This window comes from Acanthopagrus latus, chromosome 9 (assembly GCF_904848185.1).
Source record: "Acanthopagrus latus isolate v.2019 chromosome 9, fAcaLat1.1, whole genome shotgun sequence".
Lineage (NCBI taxonomy): Eukaryota > Metazoa > Chordata > Actinopteri > Spariformes > Sparidae > Acanthopagrus > Acanthopagrus latus.
The window spans coordinates 29,347,797-29,372,534 of record NC_051047.1 but is presented as its reverse complement, the minus strand read 5'-3'; the positions used below and the strand labels follow the sequence as shown (position 1 = coordinate 29,372,534).

General features: G+C 45.5%; 1 protein-coding gene across 1 annotated transcript in view; it reads right to left on the bottom strand.

Moving 5' to 3' along the window:
• Positions 1–425: 425 nt before the first annotated feature.
• ttn.2 (titin, tandem duplicate 2) overlaps positions 426–24,738 on the bottom strand; it is a 202,854-nt gene continuing 178,541 nt past the window's right edge. The window contains exons 221-250 of the mRNA XM_037110653.1: positions 22,908–24,674; positions 22,296–22,589; positions 21,838–22,125; positions 21,416–21,715; positions 20,994–21,328; positions 18,981–20,712; positions 18,568–18,870; positions 18,061–18,372; positions 17,453–17,743; positions 17,029–17,328; positions 16,462–16,603; positions 16,188–16,351; positions 15,751–16,053; positions 14,668–14,949; positions 13,905–14,498; positions 13,174–13,464; positions 12,692–12,991; positions 12,070–12,372; positions 11,626–11,928; positions 11,245–11,513; positions 10,802–11,117; positions 10,290–10,595; positions 9,768–10,067; positions 8,948–9,523; positions 8,414–8,719; positions 7,925–8,307; positions 7,333–7,543; positions 1,289–7,162; positions 884–1,162; positions 426–718 (exon numbers count right to left, since the gene is read on the bottom strand). Of these exons, the coding sequence (XP_036966548.1) occupies positions 426–718; positions 884–1,162; positions 1,289–7,162; positions 7,333–7,543; positions 7,925–8,307; positions 8,414–8,719; positions 8,948–9,523; positions 9,768–10,067; positions 10,290–10,595; positions 10,802–11,117; positions 11,245–11,513; positions 11,626–11,928; positions 12,070–12,372; positions 12,692–12,991; positions 13,174–13,464; positions 13,905–14,498; positions 14,668–14,949; positions 15,751–16,053; positions 16,188–16,351; positions 16,462–16,603; positions 17,029–17,328; positions 17,453–17,743; positions 18,061–18,372; positions 18,568–18,870; positions 18,981–20,712; positions 20,994–21,328; positions 21,416–21,715; positions 21,838–22,125; positions 22,296–22,589; positions 22,908–24,674 (17,717 nt within the window). The remainder of the gene's footprint in view (positions 719–883; positions 1,163–1,288; positions 7,163–7,332; positions 7,544–7,924; positions 8,308–8,413; positions 8,720–8,947; positions 9,524–9,767; positions 10,068–10,289; positions 10,596–10,801; positions 11,118–11,244; positions 11,514–11,625; positions 11,929–12,069; positions 12,373–12,691; positions 12,992–13,173; positions 13,465–13,904; positions 14,499–14,667; positions 14,950–15,750; positions 16,054–16,187; positions 16,352–16,461; positions 16,604–17,028; positions 17,329–17,452; positions 17,744–18,060; positions 18,373–18,567; positions 18,871–18,980; positions 20,713–20,993; positions 21,329–21,415; positions 21,716–21,837; positions 22,126–22,295; positions 22,590–22,907; positions 24,675–24,738) is intronic.

The window sequence follows — 24,738 nt, the reverse complement described above, 5'->3', positions numbered from 1 at the left end:
CTTCAACTTATCGTTGAGGCACAGAGTTTAGTTTCTAAGTTTAACAGGGTATTCGTTCCTAGTGAAACTTTCTCCTGTTAAACCACATTTAGTTTCATTTTGTTTCAGTTAATATTATTGTCATAAATAACAATGCATACATTTCCCATAACCGTTAAATTTCGGCTATATACATTATGTACATGTCACAGAAAAATGGATCAAAAATCCTAAGTCATAGTTATCCAATATGGCACATTTTATAACAACTTTAGACTTTAGTCTAGTTTGGCATAAATTAATGTCAAGATTGGTACAAAAATAGTTCATATTTACAAGAACAGAAATCCAGATCTTTATCAAGTAGATTATTTCGCTCAATTAATAAATAAAAAGGCATGGAATTAGGGAAAAGGGGAAGATTGGAAGAAATTTCTTTTTTTTTTTTACACTGATCGAATGCTAATGTGAACAGTCGCTGTGTCTGACCCAAGCTCGTTGGATAGTTTGAGGGTGTATGTTCCAGCGTCTTCCTCCCTCACCCCAGTGATGATGAGTGTGGTCAGGTCCTCTGTGGTCTCGATGTGAAAGCGTCCACCAGCAGTCACCTCGATGGTTTTGCCACTGCGGGACCACTCGATGTGTTTGGCGTCGCCAGAGAAGGCACACGCGACTGTCAAGATTTTGCCTGGCTCAATGCTGATATCTTCTGGGAGAGCCTCAATTCTAGGAGCAGAACCTTGAAACCAATAATACATGTATGTCAGTGCGTGAGATGTTTACATACAATTTTGGTGACCACACTGTTTGGAAACAGAAAGTGGCACTTCTGTTGCACATGAATATTAGTGTGGAAATGCAAAGACCCATTGTTAAACAGGCCTCATTATGAATAGTGTCTTACCAATTGCTCTGAATGAAGATCCCTCCATGTGGGAGGCCATCTCCATGAGACTGCTGGAGCTCATTGCATATGTCTCAGATGCCATGGAGGACATGCTGGACATGGACATGGTCTCAAACTTCATTTCAGCTGCCATGCTGCTGAAGGAGCTGGATTCCATCATGGATGACATCATCGCCTGCTGGGAGGAGGAAGAGAAGGACGACGACTCCTCCACTGTATGCATTTCTTTCTTCATCATCATGGATGATGATGACTCCTTGTGACTCATCATTGATCCTAAGGGGTAGAGATGGAAGAGATAAATACACACATTTTCACATGACCTTAGAGTTATATCAGTATTTCTTTAAATTAGTACGAAATTCGACTAAATCTACTGGGGTACTTGAGAAATGTTGTCACCTTTAAGCGCCAGCTGCTGCTCATGGTAGGCTGTGATCTTCATGCGAATAGACTGGAACACCTGTCCAGTAAAGGAGAAGGAGGATTTGGATACTCCTCCTTCTGAGGTCATCTCACAAGTGTACTCTCCTTGATCACTGTCTGCCAAGTCATGGATTAGAAGGCTGCAGGAACCCTCAGAGTAGTGCATCTCAAAGTGGCTGCTCTGTGAAAGCCTCTTCCCATTGACATACCACACCACCTCCCTGACGCTGCTCTCGCAGACACAAGACATCCTCACAGAGCCCTCACATGCCTCAGCTACTAGCTGACTCAGGACCTTGGGAGGTTTTGGGATTGGGGATTTGACGGTGGGTGGAGACATAACCCTCTTGGGGGACATGATTGGAGGAGGAGACTTCATCCTAGGAGGTGATTTCAGTCCCTCAGGCTCGGGGGACTTCAAGGCCCTCGGTGATTTGATACCTGAAGGTTCTGGGGACTTGATGCCTTTTGGTGTTTTTATTCCAGCAGGTTCTGGGGATTTGAATCCTTTTGGTGTTTTAATTCCTGCAGGTTCTGGAGATTTGACACCCCGGGGTGACTTTACTTCCTCAGGTTCAGGAGACTTGATTAGTGGTGGTGACTTGAGTCTGGGTTCAGGAGATTTTAGACCTCGTGGGGATTTAACTCCCTCAGGTTCAGGAGATTTGACACTTGGAGCTGGTGATTTCAAAGAGGGAGCTGGAGAAGGTGTAGATGGCTCAGGAGACTTGACACTCCGAGGAGATTTCACCCCTTCTGGTTCAGGAGACTTCACACTTGGTGTGGGTGACTTAACACCGGGCGTTGGTGACTTCACACTGGGTGTTGGTGACTTCACACTGGGTGTTGGTGACTGCACGCTGGGTGTTGGTGACTTCACACTTGGAGCTGGTGATTTACTTGAAGGCTCTGGAGACTTGACACTGGGTTCTGGTGACTTTACACTAGGTACAGGGGAAGTAATGGAGGGAGCAGGTGATGTTACTGAAGGCTCTGGTGACTTAACACTAGGAGTGGGTGACTTTACAGGTGGTTCGGGGGATTTGACAGCCTTGACCTCCTCTTTGGGAGCTGGTCTGCGGATGGTCAAGGTGAAGTGAGCCTCCTGTCTGCCTGATGAGTTCTCTACAACCACAGTATAACTGCCCTCATTGGAGGTAGTCACAGAGGAGATCTCCAGGCTGGATTTGTACTGAGTGGTGGTGACCTGGACATGGTGAGATGATACGATGGCTCTGCTCTCGTGCATCCATGTTACACTGGGAGCAGGCTCCCCATCAATATCACAGGAGAATCTGGCTGTCTCTCCCTCTGCAACGGTCACAGACTGGGGCTTTGTGAGGATTCTGGCAGGAAGAGATGGCTTCACCTTGTGGACAGCAACTTCTTCAGCAACAACAGCAGATGATGACTTCAGTTTTGCTTCAGATTTGGTGTGTTTCCCAGTCAGGGAAAACTTGTCAGATGAGTATGAGGAATCAGATGACAAGTATTCAGTAGAGGCGTACTTAATAGATGAGTCAAACCTCTCAGCAGAAGAATACCTCTCAGCAGAAGAATACCTCTCAGCAGAGGAGTACCTTTCAGCAGAAGAGTACCTCTGAGAGGAGGCAGCATATCGTTCCTGTGTTACAACCTCATGTGTCTCTGTGAGCTTAGACTTGCTCTCTTCTACCTCAAGGTGGGTTTGGGAGGAATAGCCAGCTTTGAAGTGGGTGGTGTGGTAATGGTCGATTCGAGTGACTTCAGGGACATATGCTTTGGGAGCATCCTCATCTCTGCGACGAGAGGAAAAGGTAGTGTAGCCTCCACCTGACACATCAAGTGTGGCATAGTCAGAAGCCTCTCCCTTGGAGTTAGAGCACACACAACGGTAAGTGCCACTGTCCTCTTCCTGGCATTCCAGAATAACGATGGACAAAACGCCGCTCATGTTCATGAAGATGTATTTCTCACTGCTTTCAGAGATTTCAGTTCCATTATGGAACCACTTCACCTCAGCCTCTGGCTTGGCTTGAATATTCAGGGTGAATTTGGTATCTTGGCCAATTGGTATGCGATGAGAGCGCATCCTGACAGTCACACGGGGAGCATGGTCCAGGCTGAAAGGTGTCTGGCTAACCACCTCATATTTCCTCTCAGACTTCAGAGCAGCCTTTCTAGCCTCATAGCGGGACATTATGTCAAAGCGAGCAGTCCGCTCAAACCTTGAGGAGGAGCGGGATGACCTCTCAACAGACCTAATGGGGCTGGGAGAACGTGGACGGGTCCTTTCAGGAGTGGGGGACCTCCTCCCCACAATCTCTCCCTCTCCTTCCATAGGAGGCCTTGCACGTGGTGGTCTGATCAGCTCTGAGACTGGTCGCATCAGCTCGATGTATGTGGGAGACAGGGACCGTCTCCTTCTCGTAAACTCAGAAATGGTGCGTTTCTTCTTCGTCTCGGCAACCTCGACAGCCTCTCGCCTGACCTCATGCCTCCTCTCTTCACCTTCCACGGCAAAACGGACAGGGCTGCCAGAAGGAGAGGCAGAAAAGCCGAGCTCCAGTTCATCCTCCAGCATAGTTTTTTCCTCCTCTGTTCTCCTCATGGTGAGGTAGTCATCTACAGGCATCAGCAGCTCCTCGTCACTAAGGTCTCCCAGGGATCTCCTCCTGGATCTGAAAGAGACCTCAGATTCAGGAGAGGGTGAGCGGCGGGCGGGCCTTACAGTCTCTAGATCATCCAGAGTGAGTTTTGGAATACGCCATCTAGGCCTGTACTGGTCGGTGATTCTAGGCAGGGGCATGACATAGAACTGCTCCCACCTGGACAGGCGAATACGTCTCTGCCTCTTCTGTACAATTCTTTCCATCCTCTCTGGAATCTCATACTGGTCTCTCAGCTTTCTGTACCACTTCATGTCAGAGAGAGGCACAAACTGTTTGATACCTTTGTCCTCATCCAGAACTCTGGGATCATGTACTACAGGTTCAGGTATCTCATATGGCATGAAGATCCTCCTCTCCTCCTCCAGCTTCTTGGTCTCAGACTTCTCCTCAGTGATGTCAAACTCTCCTTCAATGTTCTTGGTGCTGACTGCAGGCTTGTAAATCTCTGCAGCAAATTTAAGAGCCTCTTGTGCTGTGGGGTTGAGAGGTACGAGCTCCTCAGTGGCAACAATTTGCTGAGCCATCTTGTTAGTCTTTTCAATTTGTTTCTGTACATGTCTGTATTTCTCCTCTTCATTCTTGTACTCTCTCCTAGTATAGGTAAGGCGGTCCACCTTCAGTGTAGCTTGGCAGCTTGCAGAGCCAGCAGAGTTGGTTGCAGTTACCTTGTACACACCAGAGTCCTCAAGCAGAGTCTCTCTGATGTGCAAAATATGGTAGTCAACGTCCTCCTGTATGACAACAACCTTGTAACCAAACTGTAAAGGTTTACCATCCTTCTCCCATTTCAGAGTAGGAGTTGGGATTCCGGAGACTCTGAGCTCGAAGCGGACACTATGTCCTTCAACACACTCAACATTAGCCAGCAGGCGTTTGAACATGGGCCTCATAGTTTCCTCCATCACAGGATGAGGTGTCACAGTTAAACGGGCCTTGCAGCTGTCTTCCCCAAACCTGTTGTGGGCCATGACGGTGTATTCAGCATCATCATTCATGTCCAAGTTGTGGATCATCAGCTGGTACAGACCCTTATCACTGGTGAACGTATACTTGCTGTCATCATCACCTGCTTTGATTCTCTCTCCATTCTTAAGCCATGTTACATGTGGCTCTGGGTGCACTGTAATAGTGACACCAAAGCGGACATCTTCTCCAATGTAGGCAGTGCGATTGTAGAGAGGCAAAGTGAACTCTGGTGGTCTCTGCAGGAGCCTAGTCTTGTCGACTCTCCTCCTCAGTTTCTTAATGGAGCGGCTTACATAGTGCTCTCTGATGCTCCTCACTGTCTCAACAAAGAGCTCTCCATAAGCACTATCCTCTCCATCATCACTGACCACCTTGCATTTGTACACTCCATCATCACTTTCTTCAATGTCCTTTACATAGATGCTGGCAAAACCATTACTGTAAGTAATTTCATACTTGGGGCTTGGGTGCAGCTGACGGTTACCAAAGTACCATGACACCTGTGTACTCTTGTCATAGTGAACAATGCTACAAGTGAATCTGACATGGCCACCTTCCTCAGCTGAGCAATGCATGACTGGACCAGTGCGGAGACCATGGTACTCAGTTCCAATTTTCACTTTACCCACAGCCAATCCTCTCTGGTTCTTGAAAGCACCACCATATGCCACACGAGCTGCTGATACAATAGTATCTGTCTTCTTTACCAGACTCTGATAGTACCTTCTGTGTCTCAGTGTCTTAATGATCTTATTGCTGACATGCTCTATCTTCATTTTGAGCCATGGATGTTCCAGAGCCTCATGGGCTGTCATACGGAGCCTCCTGTCCTTGACTAAAAGTCTGTCCACAAAGTCCATAGCCTCAAGGCTGATGTCCTTAAATGCTTCACTGTCAAAGACATACTCACAGTTGGAGATGTTCTCAATCATCTTCGTAGTGGACTCTGCTGCAAACGGATTCAGGCCACTGAGCAGAACATAGGCCATTACACCAACAGACCACATATCAGTGGCTGTTGTGACCAGGTCATGACGGTGGACCTCAGGGGCACAGTACTCCGGGGCTGAGAACAGCATTCTGATGTTCTCCCCTGGCACCAACAGCCTGGCATGGCCCATCTCGATAATCTTTATGTTGGTGCTTCTTCTTGTGGTATAGACAATGTTGTCTGGGCGGATATCAAAGTGCCCAAAGTTATGGCTATGCAAGAACTTGAGGGAAGAGCAGACTTGTCTCAGGTAGCGGACAATCTCCTGCTCTGTAAGCTCAAAGTTGCCTGTGCCAAGGCGCTCAAAGATGTCAACTCCGGAAATGAATTCAAAGATCAAGATGATCTCTTCCATGCTTTCAAAGTATTCATGTAGGTAGATGATATTCTTGTGCCTTGCTACATTAAGGGCCTCAATTTCCCTGAGAACCAACTCACGGTCAGTTCCTTTGACCTTGATAAACTTGGCCATGAAGGTCTTCTTTGTGGCAATCTCTGTGCAGCGGTGGACCACCCCGAACTGACAGCGAGCAAGTTCCTCAGAGATGGTATACTTAGAGGATAGCTCCTTCACCTTGTAGAACAGAGCCTCGTCTTTGGTGATTTCTCTGGCTTCATCCACCTCCTCATCATAGTTCCTAATCACAGACTTGTCTTCCTTTGTGGTGATGGGCTCAGTTGGCTCACAAGGAGGGCTTAGGCCAAACTGATTTTCGGCAATGACGCGGAACTGATACTTGGTCTTTCCGAAAATATTGACAACAGTGATGCTGCAGTCAGTGGTCTGTCCAGCACGGATCCACCTGTCAGCAGTGGTGGGACACTTCTCCAAAATGTAGCCAATAATGTCGCTTCCACCATCACTGGCAGGGGGCTCCCAGGTAAAGGTGATGGAATCCCGAGCAATGTCACTGACAACTAGTTTCTTTGGTGCTTCAGGTATGTCAGCAACGTTAACCTCAATGGTTTGCTTGTCCATTCCAAACCTGTTCTTTGCAGTAATAATGTAGTAGCCAGTATCCTTCCTCTGCATTCCCTTTTGGAAGACCAGGGAAGTGAAAGACCGGGTGGTGATGACTTGGTGATATGGAGAATTGGAGAGGATTTCCTGACCCTTCTGCCAAGTGACTGCAGGCTCAGGCTTGCCAGAGATTGGGATCTTGATGGTGATGTGATCGCCACGGACAGCATGAACTGCTCCCATTCCCTGGAGCTCTTTGGGCAGATGAATCTTAGCAGGAACTGGAATAAAAATAAAAAAACAAAAGAAAACATTGCATTAGCATTGCATTGCATTTGACATTTATTGGGGTTTTTATTTCTGGAATGACACTTGCAAATTGCATCGTGTAAAACATCATTAGAAAACATTATCAATAATTACTTTTGCTTTACATAAATGATATTATTACCTTCCACCTCCAGGTTCGCTGTCATAGAGATGGATCCTGAGGGGTTGGTTGCTCTGACTTGGTAAACTGTGGCATCATTCTCATCAGCAGTAGTGATGACCAGCTGGTAGTAGCCTCCCTTGAACTCCTGTGCTTTGATCTTGGTTCCATCTGCCATGATCTCCTTTCCACTGCGGTACCATTTTACCACAGGCTTGGGATGTCCCACAACCTTTCCATATAAAAATAGTTAAGTTAGGTAAATCATGAATAGGGGCTCTAAATATAGACTTGTGCTCAAGTTCAAAGTAATGGCATACTTTTTCCTATATACCACTGTACCATATTAAACTCACTTCCTCAGAGTCATAGGGGAACATCTATATATTTAATCTCTGAGCATCCAGTAAAGAAATCAAAACCTGTGTCTGGCCTGAAAACAGGGGGAAACTCCACCTTAATCAGATGAAACTGATATCAATCTTCTCATTTGACTCTGTGTTTCCGTTAAACACTAGACTACAGTTACTCATATATTAAGACCTTAATAATTGTAGACAAAGCACTTGAATTCTTCAAAACCAATGCAACGTAGTTAAAATTGTATAAGTACCTTCGTGACAAATGTGGCATTGGCGTGGTATTTGACAGTCATGTCCCTTATCTCTTCTCTGAATCCAGGAGCACGAGGAGCCTGGTCGGACTTGGGGATGATAGGTGCAGAGATCTCACTCCAGTCACTCTCACCACCGATATTCGCACACTTGACACGGAACTCATACTCAAAGCCCTCAATCAAGCCTGTGACTTCGAAGTGGGTTTCCACAACCTTCTTAGTAGTTACTGACATCCACTTGTTCTGCTTCTTCTCACGTTTCTCCAGGTAGTAGTTGGTAATTTTAGCTCCACCATCACTGCTTGGAGGTTTCCAGCAGACAACACAGGAGTCCCGAGTAGAACTCATAATGAAGGGCTGCTGTGGGATGCCAGGTTTTTCTATAAAAGAAGGTGAAATGTTACTGTAGTACTAATCTGTTGGTCCTGCCTCTAAATTGTAGCTAAAGAAGCCAAACCTATCCAAACAAAATGTAAATGGACTTACCAAATGGACTCTTAATGATGACCACAGCTGGGATCTCCAGAGACTCACTGACACCATACTGATTCTGGGCAGAGACTCTGAAGTAGTACCCAGCATTCTCTGTCAGGTTGGGGACACGGCAGGTGGTGCCAGAAACGGAGGAGGACACCAGGTTCCACTGCTCGCCTTCTTTGGCCTCACGCTTCTCCACAATGTAGTTGGTGATCATGGAGCCGCCGTCATCCAGGGGAACCTTCCAGCTGATGACAACTGAGCTCTTCAGCAGTGCATCAACAACAACAGGGCCCTCAGGGATGGATGGTTTATCTAGGAAAGAAAAAGTAACAACAGCTCTTTTATATTATATATATTTATCTAATAGTTATTTGTTGGCTGAAACAGGAACAAATTCATAGGTGTAAGAAATAACATTTGACTACACACTTTACTTTGAATTTTAAAATAATACAATTGTCTTCATTGGAAGGCTATATATTTGACATTTGAATGTATTTCAACTTCTTTGAAGTTTTGTAATATTTCCTGTGGTCATACCTTGGATTTCAACACGCAGCACAGTGTCAATGGTTCCATAGACATTGCTGAGCTGCACCTTGTAGCGGCCAGCATTGGTCTTCCTCTGTACGTTCCTCACCACCAGGTGGGTGTAGCTTTCAGTGTTCTCAATAATCACATTTTCTGATGAGTTCAAAGGCTTCTTGCCATAGAACCACATGATCTGGGGGATGGGACGCCCAATGTATACAACATGGAGGCGAAGGCTGGTGCCAGCTCCAGCTAAGTACCTCTCCTTCAGAGGGAAGCCTGGGTGGAACTGTGGCGCCGCCTGCAAACGCAGTTTGCCACTGGTCTCGATCTCTCCAGCCTCGTTGACAGCTCTACAGGTGTACAAGCCTTCGTCTTCCTGCTCATCTGTCAGGATGCTGAGGGAGTGGTTGCGGCCATCTGAGCTCATCTTGTACTTGCGACTTTGGATCAGTTCCTTGCCATAACGGTACCACTTAATCTCAGGCAGAGGTCTGCCAATGATCCCACAGGTCAGAGTGCCGGACTCGCCCAGCTTGGTGGTTGCATCTTGGATCTCTTCCTTCAAAGCTGGAGCCTCTCCAACTGCAGAAACATCAGCAAAGTTTAATTTAAATACCTTTTCTTTTTCTTTCTTTTTACTTTTTTTTTTAAATCACATTCACATGAAAAATTGGCTGTGGGATTTATTTCACTACTCAGAGTAAATCCACTGTTTCTAAGTTTTTGATTCAAATAACAATTTAACTATATTTTGAAGAAATATTACACAAATGCTACTTTGGTCAGCTGTTTTGTTTGATGGGTTCTGAATTCTGCAGCAGCTCACCACTCAGTTTGGTCTTGATGCCCATGGGTGTGCGACGAGGTCGGCTGAATCCTGTTTCATTCTCAGCAATGATTCTGAACTCGTACTCAGTGGCCTCCATCAAGCCGCCCATTGTGAACTGACGGTCCTTTGAGCGCTCCTTGTTGCATTTCTTCCATGCACTTTCTCCAGCCTGCCTGAACTCAATCCAGTAACCCAGAATCTCTTTGCCGCCATCATGCTCGGGCCTGAGCCAGTGGATTGTGATGCAGTCTTTGGTGACTGAGATGATGTCAATCTCTCCTGGTTGGCTGGGTTTATCTGTAAGATGACGACAGGAGTTAATACTCACGAAGAACCTTAAATTATTGTAAAATGGATGTGAAAGTGTTACACAAATCAACTTAAATTAACATTTGGCTCAAGGCAAAAATGCCTTTCAAAATTTTAAAATGTGCAATGTTTGTCTACTTTTTACACTTTAGTTAGATTTATAGTAGTTAGTTTTCTCACTTTATTCATGTAGATATAATCATAACTCACCAAATGGATCTTTGCAAACCACAGACTCTGAGGTAGGACCAGGCTCACTCTGCCCAATGTCGTTTTGAGCCACAACTCTGAACATATACTCTGCATCAGGGATGAGACCGGTGACATTGTACATGGTGGTAGTGATGTGGGTCTTGTTGTGGCGGACCCACTTCTCTGTTGAAATCTCCCTTCTCTCCACGTAGTATCCTGTCACACGGGAACCACCATCATCCCTTGGCCGGGCCCAGGACAGAGACACCGTAGTCTTGGTTACGTCCATGATCTCTGGTGGGTTGCTGGGAGGTTCTGGTGGGCCTGGAAGTAAAGCACATTGTTTGTGAAATCAATATTTACAACACTTGTTGACCTCAGAATCAAAGATGTATCATATTCAATGTGCACTCAAAATCAGAACATGACAGTATATTTAATTAGTTCATCATTTTGGGTAATGTGTAAACATTGCAGCTTTGTACAAATAACAGTTGGTAGTGAGAACAGTTACAAGTATTGATACTCACAAAGCGGTGTCTTTGGCATGATAGCCTGATCAGACTTGAGAGATCTGCTGATGCCAAACTGGTTCTCGGCGGAAACTTTGAAGTGATACTCCACATTCTCCTTCAGGCCCTTCACCACAAGAGAGGTCTCAGTAACCCGAGCATCCACTGTGCACCAGGCAGCCTTGGGTACTTCCCGCCTTTCGACAATGTATCCAAGGACGTCAGAGCCGCCATCATCTGATGGTGGTCTCCAGCTGACCCGGACTGATCTGGCCTGAATGTCGTCAAACTCCAGAGGTCCCTCTGGGACATCAGGGCGACCTATCACCTTCACCTGGAGTGGTGATGTAAACAGAAAGTGGTGTTTCAGCCATTTGAACCAAACATATTTTTAATTTAAGTTGTCATACTAGAACACTTTAATTCAGGCAGCCAAAAAGTATGCCAAATGAGCTGCTCACCTTGATGTACACGGCCTTCCTGCCGCATTTGTTTTCCAGCACCAGGTCATAAGTACCGGTGTCATCTTTGTGTGCTTCTTTGATGACCAGCTCAGTGATGTCATCATGAGTGGCAATCATGGCCCGGTGAGAGATATCGCGACCATCCTTGGTCCACTTGCATGTAGGGATGGGTTTACCCTTGATGGGCACAGACAGATGGATGACTCCACCCTGCCGCACCACGTAGCCCTCCTCGTATTTACGATCAAGCTCATAGTCAGGATAATCTAAAGGAGACACAGATGAGATTTTTGTCAGCTGAAGTACAGATTTCATTAAAGTATAATGCTTATTTGACTGTACAATCAAATTGTAAAATATGCAATATTGCTCTACTACCAAGCATTTCCTGGACTTTGACCACTCCAGGGATTTCAGCAGGCTCTCCAGAACCACCTGCATTGCAGGCAATGATTCTGAATTTGTACTCGGCACCCTGGGGCATGTGGGTGAGGGTGTACTCGCACATCTTGATGGGCGTAGTGTTGCACAGGGTCCATTCCACCTGGTCAACCTTCTGCATCTCAATAAAGTAACCACTAATGACTGAACCGCCCTCCTCCTCAGGTGGCAGCCAGGCAAGAGAGACTGAAGTCCTTGTGGTGTCTGTGACTCTGGGCTGAACTGGAAGACCTGGAGGCTCTGTTCAACAATACAAAAAAAATTTTTAGAATTCCAAACTGGTAAGATTAATCTAAAATTCGTGTTGATGGTTTGGTGAACAAAGACACTTAAGTGTCATTACAGCAACGCTGCATTTACACTGAGCTTTGCAATACGTACCAATGGGATCCATGGCGATGGTGATTGCAGAGCTCTCGCTGGGTTTGCCATTTCCTCTGGAGTTGATAGCAGTGATCCGGTGTTCATACTCCAGGCCCTCTATCAGGCCGGAGGAGCGATACCTAGTCATGGTGACAGGATTCTTGTTGATCCTCATCCACCTGTCAGTATGGGCCTCTTTTCGTTCAATAATGTAGCCAGCAATGGTGGAGCCACCGTTGTCCTCAGGTGGATGCCAGGTCAGGGTCATGCCCTCGTGGGTGACATCCAACACCTCTGGTCTGCTTGGAGGTCCAGGAATGGCTGCACAGAAACAGATTCATTGAATGACAGTAAGAAGATACTTTTCCTAAAATTGATTTGAGATTCACAAAGCCTTGTCCTCAAAGGAAAGAGTTGTCTTGTTCAGATGTAAGTGGACAGCGGAGTGTTGACCTGAGGACAGGCTTAACAACCATTCACACCTTGCCTACGATATATCACTTAGAATTACCATGACCTGGATGACTGAGAGCCTTCATTAATAAGCTGGACTAACGAGACCAAAACAGTAGCACCTTTTGTTATCACAGAAGTACACACATAGGTAAAGGAACATACACTTGATTGGAAGAGAACTCACTCTTAGCACTCTTGCACTCCACCACCTCAGACTGTAGGAAGCCACCAACACCAAAGCGATTCATGGCAGCAACGCGGAACACATATTCGGTTCCCTCAGAGAGTCTAGTAAATTTGAAGCAGGGTCGGGTCACTGACTCTGAGACGGTGGACCAGCCTGGCCGGTGGGCATCACGTTGCTCCACCACATAACCACTGACGTTGGCACCACCATCCTTCTCTGGAGGTTCCCAGCTGACTGTCACTGACACGCCATCAACTTCCTCAATCTTCACTGGTCCAACAGGGATGCCAGGTTTGTCTGCATGGAAACAATAAGGTGACTTGTTAGATTCTTAGAATGTTTTAACTGATCATTAGCATTTCACTTACATAGTAAATGATCTGGATTGTATGTGCTTAAAATGTAAATGGTTGGTAAGTGCTCTATATTGGTCATAACTTGTGATTGTGTGGGCTTCATTTGTGTCCAGAGAGTCTTACCGAGGATGATGACCTTGATGACCTCAGTTGCCATGCCAATGGCATTCTTCACCTCAAGTGTGTAGTCTCCTGTGTCATTGATGGTTGTTTCGCGGATGACAAGATGAGTGTATTTGCCGTTGCTGTCAATCTTAATGCGGTCCAGGCTGTCCTTCAGCTTGATGCCGCCAAAGGACCAGGAGCAGACGGGAGGAGGTTTGGCCTTTATGGGGATGTTGAGGTCGATTGGTTTGCCACGGTGCACATGGACAATCTTTTGAGGAATGTTGGTCATGTCGATCTTGGGCATCACTAGAATACACAAGAGGAATGTGTCACCTTGATTGTTTGTCAACTTTTATCACAAATCCAAATTTTCCTCAAAGGGCTTTAAAATCTGTAAAATACAGTTTGACACACTCTGCTTACTTTCTCAATTTGAATAAGGTAAACCCCAACCAAAAAAACCTTAATAAGAAACCAACACAGGAGAAACCCCTCTTGCTAGGATGGACAGACAGAAAATAGATGTCGTGTGTATAGAACACATCAACAAAAAATGCACCTCTATCTGCACGTCTATACTCATTTTGATGGCAACAATAGATGTTAAGTGTGAAAGATAAGGAAAGACTGCGATGTGTTCATTGTATATTAATGATTTTTCTGAGACTTCACTCATGTTTCTGAGTTTTGTTAAATACAGAGGTAATTGTGTGATGATTTGTTGGCGTGTTGTGATGTTGTCTCACCCTTGATGTCCTGGATTGTGACAGGAGTGACTGTATCCATGGGTTCGCTGGCTCCCCTGCTGTTGGTGGCTCGGATTCTGAACAGGTACTGGTCATTCTCCATCAGAGACTGGATAGTGTACTGAGACACTGAAGCCTTAACTGTTGCCACAGCACTCCATCTGTCTGAGCCCACCTTACAGGCCTCGATGAGGAAGCCCGTCAGCCTGCTGCCACCATCATGCAGTGGCTTATCCCAATGTAGTGTGACAGTGGACTTGGTGACATCGACAATCTGGAGGTTCAGAGGCACAGAAGGCACCTCGCATACCAGCACGGCCTCAGCTGTCTCACAAGGCTCTCCGACACCATAGATGTTCTCTGGCAGGACTCTAAAGAAGTAGTGGGCTCCCTCCTCCAGACCAGTGATCCTAAACAAGGTTTTCCTACACTCAGTGGTTACAGTCTTGTATGACTTCATGTCGGCTTCTCGCTTCTCTATGATGTAGTTGCTGACATGGGCGCCACCGTCAATGCTCGGGACGTCCCAGGTGATCACAACGGACTCCTTGGTGTAGTCCTTCACCTTCACAGAACCTGGAGGACCAGGAGTGTCTGCAGGAGAGATGAGTAGTGTCTTAGTGTCTGTTAACAAGTGTCTTCATGGATAACCCAAATAACAACAATTATTGTATTATTCTCTGATTCTATTCTTTTTTAGTTCACGTTACTCCAAAATTCAGACTGTAATATTTGGTATCTCCAGAAACTTGGGATGACATACCGTAGACTTTAACCAGGATGGTGGCAGTCTTCTTGCCAGATGGGTTCTCTGCCTCAACAACATATTTTCCAGAGTCGTAGCGATTGACCTTCTCCACCATCAGCGAGGTGTAGCTATCTGTGGTCTCAATGTAGCCACGGGTCTGCAGCTCAACGCCAGTCTTCCTCCAGGCCACAACTGGTGCCGGCCGGCCAGTGACAAACACCATCAGACGCAGGGTTCCTCCAGCGCGCACACACACAGTTTTCTTCAGGTCATCAGCCAGCTCCAGGTCGGGCATTTCTAACATGGAGAGCACAATAAGGGGTTAGGGGCTGTGACTGCCATATAACAAGCTTGAATATGACGCTGATTAATGTCTATTACTGGGGGGAAAAAGCAAGTTGGAAATGTTGACAAAAACATGCTCATTATGCTCAACAATCAATAAGCTTACTTCCCATTAAATTAAAAAACACAATGAACTGTAAACTACACATTTCAAAACAAAAACCTGAAACTCAGCTGTATAAACATTAAAGAGAGACATACTATATGTTGCCTTGATAAACTGATTTTAGCAACACACTCCAATGTGTTACCAAAGTTTATTCATGTTTTAAGTCCTGCAGTTGCAGCAAACCTCAATCTGCTAATTGCAGAAATGAAGTAAAAACCTTAAAACTATAAACATATTTTTTGATACAAGGCTGAAGCAACATCCCTTAACATGATTCTTTTTAATATAAAGAATATTACATGTAATTACATGGTATATACAATATACATATATAAACAGTGTGCCTGTAAAGATGAAAATTGTTCTAATAGGCTCACAGCTAATAGTTTATTTGTAGTTTAACATATAGAAGTTTATAAAGAAAGTTTAATATATAGATATTGTCCTTGATAATAGTTGAACTAAATAAAATTTGCTGATGCTGCTGACTTGATTTCGCTTTCTTCACCTTCAACCATTGTGTTTGTCGTTGGTTAGTGCAATAATGATGGTAGCATAAAACTAAAAACACAACAATGGATCACCATGATAACTATTATTTTTTTTGAATAACGAAATTAAATTTGAAATCTACACCGACTCACCGATTCTCTCCAACGGCTCAACCTCAGCGCTAGGTTCACTGAACTCGCCGGTGCCGTTGCTGTTGATGGCAGCCACCCTGAATCTGTACTTCTTATTGGCTGCCAGGCCAGCGGCCACATACTCATTGGTCTTGAGAGCCTTGGCGGTGGCGCGATACCACTGCTCAGTGCCTTCTTCAAGGATCTCCACCACATAGCCAGTAACATCTGAGCCACCATCATACATGGGCCTGGTCCAGGTCATGCTGATGCTGTGCTTGGTTGTGTCAGTGATGCGAGGCACTGATGGAGGAGCTGGGGTATCTGGTAGAAGAACATTCCATCAAATAACAATAAATTACAAATAATCTTGATGTTTTGTGAAAATGTTGGGAGTGGCATAAGAACTAAAAGAAAAATCAGCTCTAAAAATCGAACTGAATAGGTGATTCTCGTACATGTTGGGTCTTTGCAGAGGATGTATGGTGAGGCATCGCTCGGCTGGCTGTCTCCAGCGGCGTTGACCGCAGTCACTCTGAACTGGTACTCGCTTCCTTCCAGGAGACCTGTGATCTTTAGCCGGGTGTCATAGATGGTGTAAGTCCTATTCACCCTTGTCCATCTGGTCCATTCAAGAAACAAATTAAATATTGTGAGAGAGAGGCAATAAGAATCACTTTTACAGAGAGTGAAAACTTAAATCTTTCCGTTAATTTAAGAAGTTGTTCCCACCTGGTGCTGCTCTTCTCTCGTTTATCCACTATGTAGTTTTTGATCTCGCTGCCTCCATCACTCTCAGGCTTCAGCCATTCAATGATGACATGCTCCTTACCCACAGCGGTAGCCTCTGGAGTGCCCGGCTGGGATGTAATGGCTGGGAAAGAGAGGTGGGACAAATCAAACACTGAAACAAATCGAGCAGTCATGTAGTTCCCCTTTCATGAAACAGAACCTTATCCTAACACCTTACTATGCAGTGGTGTAGTGTAACCGGAAACAATGTATATCTACATGTAGCATGTACATTACTTTTTGTTCAGAAAATGTATAGAGAAAATAATCTGAAGCATCATTGAATACAGGTCTTCATTATGCACAATTAAGAAAGTTTTCTTAGGTAATAAAAGAAAATCTTGTGTGATGAAAAAGAAATCTCCCCAGCAATCCTACATTCTACATTTTATAAAGCTATACGTTTAATTAGAAAAGGGTTTTTTGTTAAATCCAACTTTATATGGTTGCTAAAGTAAAACAATGTGGAAAAAGCATTTTGATTCAAAGTCAAATGTCACAGCTTACTGTAGGCGTTCCTGGCAATGACGGGGTCAGACTCCAGAGGAACTCCAGGCCCAAACTTGTTGACTCCTCTGACTCTGAAGATGTACTCATTGTTCTTGATTAGCCTGGAGCTGACACATGATAGTGACTTGCATTCGGTCTCCATGATGACCCAGTTGAGGCGGCTTGTTTCACGCCGCTCTACAATGTAATGGCTGATGCTGTCTCCACCATCCTCCAGAGGAATCTTCCAGGACACTGTACACTTCTCCTCTGTCACTCTGCTGATCACAATCTTGTCAGCCGGAGCTCCAGGAGTATCTGAAGAAAAGAAACCGAGAGTTGGATCACTGCTAGTCAACAGTGAAGTTAGTGATACACTTTAACCTCAGTGTTTAAAGTGATATGACTACAGTTTAATTATTGAAGTTTCCTGGCAACTCACCCAGAACTTTGACGCTGACGGCGGCAGTCTTGATTCCGCTGGCATTCTTGACAGTCAGAATGTATCTGCCTGTGTCGTATCTGTCACAGTTCTTGATCACGGCCATGGCTCTGGTTGCAGTGTAGGTCAGAGAGTATTTCTCTCCAAGCTCCAAAATCTTGTCTCCCTTTGACCAGTACACGGTAGGCTCTGGTTTACCACCCACAGCTCCATCCAGGACGAGGTCAGAGCCAGCGGTGACAGTGACAGTCTCGCCCACCAGCTTGCTGTCCAGTTCAGCTTTGGGAGGAGCTGCAGCAAAGACAAGACAGTTAGTTTTTACCTCAATAAATGGCCGAACATTTTCTAAGGATGCTTCAAAACAATAAATAGCAAGGAAAAAGAAACAAAAACATTTTAATATTATTAAATTTAGCATCTGGTTATTATTTTCTATAAATTAATAGAAAATATTTCAGCTGTGGTTTAATTTATATGCTAATATCAACATATTAAATAAAAATCATAAGAGGCAAGGGGAAGTTTAAACAATTTCACAAGCTCTGAATTCAAACTTAAAAAGAAAACAAAAATCCTATTTGTAATGATTCTGTAATAACCTAACTTACAGTATTCATCTTTGCATGTGACTGGTCCAGTGGACTCAGAGGGTGAACTGTGGACACCGGCAGCATTCTTGGCAATGACACGGTACTCATAGGTCTCCCCTTCTCCAAGGTTGCTGACAGTGAAGTAGTTCTCTGTGATAGTGGTGTAGTTGCACTTGAGCCAGCGGTTGTCATCCCACTCATCTGTGCTATACACTTTCCTCTCCACCACGTAACCAACAATCTTGCTACCACCATCATTGAGTGGCACGGTCCAGCATAATGACACGGAGGAGCGGGTGATGTCAGTGACCTCAGGTTTACCAGGAGGATCTGAGCAGGGAGAGGTTTACCAAGAATTGTAACACAGCTTCAATCACATAGCTTTGTACTGTCTTTAAGGATTTAACTGTTTTAGCTGAGCAATTTGAACAATAAGTAGCACAACATGTTCATGTTTTGAAATCACATTAACTGAGTAAATGGTTGGTTATTCATGTGTAGTTAGGACATAAATGTTCCCCTCACCAACAGGATTGAGCGCCGTCACAGGTCTGGAGGCCTCGCTGGCCTTGCTGAGTCCGGCGATGTTCATGGCATATACCCTAAACTGGTACTCCAGGCCCTCGATCAGGTTGGAGACTTTGTAATGGCACTCGAGGCAGGGCAATTTATTCTCCCTCACCCACAAGATTGTGTTCCTCTCCTTCTTCTCAATCCAGTAGCCTGTCACCTGGCTGCCACCATCAGTGTATGGCACATCCCACTTGATGCTGATGGCATTGGCAGACACAGATACCACATCTGGACGAGTTGGTGGACTTGGAGGAACTGTCAAAATAAAGTGGATGATAGATTAGAGATTAATTTGCTTGTTTAACTTTGTCATCCATATGCATTAAAGAATCAGGACTTTTGTGTGACTGTTGAACAGAACTTACTAAATGGATGCTCGATGACAACAGGAGCAGACTCAATGGACTTGCTGACTCCAAACTTGTTCTCAGCGCACACTCTGAATGTGTATTCCATATACTTGGTAAGATGTGTCACTTTGATAGTGGTTCTTTTCACGCTTGAGTTTACTACTTGCCAGGAGGCAGAGCCAGACTCTCGTTTTTCCACAATGTAGTTGCTGATGTCACTGCCACCATCATCAGCTGGTTCCGACCAGGACAAGGTGCAGGACTCCGAGGAGACTCCAGAAATTTCCACAGGGCCTGTGGGCGGGCTCGGTCTGCCAACTACAACCACGGTCACTGTAAATGTCTTCACACCAGCAGAATTTTCCAGGATCAGGTAGTATTTGCCACTGTCGCTTCTCTTGCCATCTTTCACCACCAGAGTGGTCCTCTCTTTTGTGGTTTTGATGGAGACTCGATCAGTCTCCTTCAGCTTCATCTCCTCCAGCTTCCAGGTGACTTTGGGTGCAGGCCTGCCGCTGATGGGGATGTCGATTATGAAGTTGTTGGAGACCTTGCAGGTGATAAGCTGGTTGGTGATGCTGCTGAGGTCAGCAGTTGGTTCAATGCGAGGCTCCTTAATGACCACAGAGCTGAAGGTGCCTTGAGGCTCACTGATTCCAGCATCATTCTTGGCCTTGACTCTGAAGTCATACTCTGTGTTCTCAATTAGACCCTCCACCAGCATCTTTAGGGACCTGGTCTCTCCGCTAACAACCCAGCGGTCACTGCCTTTAGCTCTGAATTCAACAATGTAACCTCTGATGCGGCTGCCTCCATCATGCTCGGGTTTAAGCCACACCAGGGAGGCTGTGGAGTTGGATGTGTCAACAACATCCAGTCTCTTGGGCGGTGCAGGTTCTTCTGTGGCAATGATGGGTTCCGTCATCTCGTGAGCTTCTCCCTGGCCATACTGGTTAACAGCAGTCACCCTGAACAGATGTGGCACGCCAATATCGAGACCAGTAACTCTGATCATCTGGCGAGAGCATTTAGAGCTGATCTCCTGCCAAGCAAGGCGACTGGCCTCACGTTTGTCCACAGTGTAGTGGTGAATTCGGGATCCACCATCATTTGTAGGGGCATCCCACATCAATGTCAAGGCTCCACAGGTAACATCTTTGAAAGTGATGGCTCCTGGAGGTCCAGGTGTGTCCAGCACTTTGACAGTGAATGTAATAGACTTACGCCCGCTATTGTTCTCGAGGGACAGGGTGTATTTGCCAGCCTCATACCTGGTGCAGCCCTCAATGGTCAAAGTAGAGGAGGAATCTGTGGTGTTGATGTCAGCCATGACAGGCAGCTCACCATCTGCTTTAGACCAGGTGGCGAGAGGAGCTGGTTTGCCACGGAAGGCAATTTGGAGGGTGACAGTGCCGCCGTTCTTTACAATGTGAGTCTGCTTGAAATTTGCGTCAATGTCGATCTCAGGAGATGTAAGTCGGTCCAGAGCCTGAACAGGGTTTGGCATCACTGAGGCTTCACCTTCTCCAGAGCCATTCACAGCGCTGACCCTGAACTTGTAGAGCTCTCCAGGCACTAGACCCTTGGCAGTGTACTTAGTGTGGAGGCAAATCTGGCTGTTGACTCTATGCCACTCCTCCAGACTGGCCTTACACATGTCAATATTGTAGCCAATGATTTCCATACCACCATCAAAGACTGGCTTGGTCCATTCCAGGCTGACTGAAGACTTGGTGGAATCAATGACCTGATCAACAAGAAAAGAGAATGGTTCATTGCGTGATCTCTAATGTAGATTTTTCATTGTTGCTTAAGTTATTTTTTAGGGTTTTGACGGTTTTCCCCGTCATTGCGTTGATTTTCAATAACAATACTGATCAAAAACTTTCTAAGAATTACTATACCTGACTGTGTAAATCATATTTACATCTTTGTTCATATTAGTTAATGTTTTGTAATTAAAAAAATGTTTTTTTTTTTACATTAATTGTTTTTCCTACAATTCTGTGAAGGTTCCTATAATCCTACCTTGATTACAGTGGGGGCACTGGGAGTACTTGTTGGTTCTCTGCATTTGAATAGCCTAGAGGTACTGCTGGCTGGTCCAACGCCAGCACCATTTTCAGCCATGACACGGAACTCATATTCGTTGCCCTCAGTGAGGTTGGTGACACGGTGTCTTAGCTCAGTGATTGCCCTCTTAGAGGAAACCTTCACCCAGCGTAGACTCTTCTTCTCTCTCCTCTCCAAGATGTATTGTTTGATCTCGTTACCACCATCTGACCTTGGCCTGTTCCAACACAAGGTAATGCTACTTCCGGTCACATGGGTAGCATCTGGGGTACCAGGGGCATCGGGCACAGCTGAGGAGGACAGCATCAAAGTTATAACTTTGACATTTTTTGTGTCGTCAGCATACCGGACAGACAATAATTGCTGACTTTACTTACTGTATTGCATCTGTGCGATGATAGGATCAGAGTCCAGTGGTTTGCCAACACCAAATTTGTTGACAGCAGAGATCCTGAATTGGTACTCATTGCCTTTGATAAGGTTGGTGGCATTGTAAGAGCAAGCTTCACATTTGGAGGTGACCAATGCCCAGGATATCCGAGATGTCTCCCTCTTCTCCACCACATAGTGAGTGATGGCGGCACAGCCGTCGTTCTCTGGTGGGTTCCACCAAACGGTGCACTTCTCCGCTGTGATACCGGTGAAACGGATGGGACCCTCAACAGGTCCAGGGGTATCTGCAGGGACAGCCAAAGAGAGGAGTTGCTTAAAAAATGTTCATGAATTGCAATATTGACACTTCATGGAATTTTACATGCGCAAACATAATAATATTTATAAATGTAATGTAATTACTAACCTTGTACTCTGACATTTACATCAGCTTTCTTAGTGCCAGAGCTGTTCTTGGCCTCTACAGTGTAGATGCCACGGTGGTTTCTATCAGCATCACGGATAAAAACACTGCTGGTGCCAATGTCTGTGGTAATCTCGATGTCAATCATGATCCTCTTGTCAATCTCTTTGCCATCCTTGTACCAAATAACCTGGGGAACGGGACGTCCAGTGATGCTACAGGCAAGCTTAACGTTTTCTCCTGCCCTAAGAGTGAGGACCTGGTCTGGAGACCACTCAATCTCAGGAGCAACTGAAAATGCAAAGAGAATGAATGAAGATGGAATCAGCACATTCAAAGTCTCTCTCTCTCTCTCTCTCTCTATGTATGTTATATATATGTATATATGTATATGTATATCATATATGTTTATGTATATATGTGTGTGTGTTTGATTTAAATTCCAGTTTGAAAATACTTACTGCTCTCATCCTTTGTCATAATGTATCCAGAAGAGTTAGATGGTGGACTGACTGTGCCCACAGCATTCCTAGCAATTACTCTGAATTCAAATCTGTCTCCAGCAGACAGGCCAGTCACCGTGAACTGGGTCTCGCTTATATCAGTGAAGTTGCACCGCAGCCATTTGCCTCTACCCTGGCGCCGCTCCACACTGTATGCCACAATTTTGCTGCCACCGTCCCTCTTGGGGATGTCCCACTTCAGGGTCACTGAGTCCCTGGTCACATCGATGCAGACAGGGTTACCAGGTGGATCTAAATGAGAAGAAAAAGAAGCAATTCATTAAAAATGCTTCATTATAAAATCCTGAACAAATATAGAAGAGACTGCTTTGATCAAAATGATCATACGTTACAAAAACACAAAATAGCTCAATTTAAAATCAAGTCTTTTCCTTATAGTAGACAAGCAGTTTCCCCTTGTTTCCAGTCTTTAACAGACTTAACAGGTCCTATATCTGTACTGTATGAACAAAGATGAAACTGATGATCTATATTCTTATTAGACTGTCTAAGAGATGGAATGTTCATATGAGAACAAAAATACAGTTTTAGTATTTAGTATGCACTTACCAACAGGGGAGATGGCGAGCGCATGTTTACTCTGTTCACTAACAGGACTCAGTCCGGCGTTGTTCTCAGCATAGATTCTAAAGGAGTACTCCAGACCCTCAATGAGACCAATGATCCTGTACTCTTTGTTGGAAATGATAGTGGAGTTCACCTTTTGCCACATGAGGCTGTTCCTGTCCTTTTTCTCAACATGATAGCCCAATATCGGGGATCCTCCATCAAAGCCAGGGGCCTCCCACCTGATGGTCATGCCATCACTTGTGATGTTGTAAGCCACTGGCTTTCCTGGAGGGCCTGGAGGTTTATACTGGTGCTGGGCAACAATGTCTGAGGAGGTGAGCGGTTCACTGACTCCATACTTGTTCTCTGCACGGACTCTGAACTGGTACTGCGTTCCCTTGACCAAGTTGGGAATCTTGAAGGTGGTCCTTACAACGCTGGAGCAGACCATCTTCCAATTGGCCTGGGAGGTTTCACGTTTCTCCACGCTGTAGCAGGTGATCTCACCACCTCCATCTTCCTTTGGCACATCCCAGGAGATAATGATACTCTGGGCTTTAATCTCATCAAAGCGGATGGGACCAACAGGCACTGAGGGAGCTCCCAGAGTGATCACATTAATATCAAAGTAGTTTTTGATGACTCTGTTGTCCAGAACCAAGGTGTACTGGCCTGCATGTTCCTTCTTGGCTCCTCTGACTGTGACTGCAGTCTTGTTGTCAGTGGTCCGGAAGCGAATCTTATCACTCTCCTTCAGAGGGAAGTTATCCTTTAACCAGCTGATTGCAGGTCTTGGTTTACCCTTGAAAGGCAACTCAATGTGGATGTTCTGACCAATACGAACAGCAAGTTCTCCATTGGGGTAGTCAATCATGTTGGCCTCCGGTGGAATGATGAAGTCCACCACTGTGATGGGACCAATCTGGGAGAAATCACTTTTGCCCTTCTCGTTCTTGGCAAACACTCTGAAATCCATGATAGTGTTCTCCTTGAGTCCTGTCACTTCACAGCTGCAGCGCTTGCATGTCGCACCCAGAGTCCAGGTGGGATCTTCCTTGGTTCTCTTCTCAATTATGTATTCTGTAATGTGGCTGCCACCATCATGGTCAGGTTTTGTCCACTGTAGGGTAACAGATTTCTTTGTGGAGTCAACCATCACCAGGTCTTTAACAGCTCCTGGAGTTTCAGTGGCTCTGACAGGCTCGGTGGTCTCACAAGTGTCACCCACACCATACTCGTTTTCAGCAGATACACGGAAGAAGTAAGCTATGTCCTCCTCAAGGCCTGACACTTTATAAGTTGTGTTGGCACACTCTGCACTGATTACCTGGTAAGCCTTCATGGTGGAGGCCTTCCTCTCAACAATGTAATTAGTGACAGGGGAACCACCATCAATAACAGGAGCCTCCCAGCTGAGTGTCAGCTTTCCTCTTGTCACATTCTTGATGATTAGTTTCTGGCAGGTGGATGGACTGTCCAGAACCTTAAGGGAAACTGTAATTATCTTAGGTTCTCCTACGCCGTTCTCAATCTCCAGCAGGTACTTTCCACAGTCATCACGAGTGACCTTAGGGATGAGGAGCGTTGTGGCTCGCTCACTGCTACTGATGGTGTAGCGGTTGTCACCGGCAATGTTGCGATCGCCACGGCGCCAGGTGATGTTAGGGGCTGGGCGTCCCTTCAGGGGGATAAAGACTTCCACGTCACGTCCAGCCCTGGCTGTGTACTGGGTTGTCATAGGAACATCCAAGTCCAAATCTGCTTCCTCTGTTAGATCAAGGTGAGGAAAATACCCAAAATGAATAACACTATCAAAGACATAATAATAAGC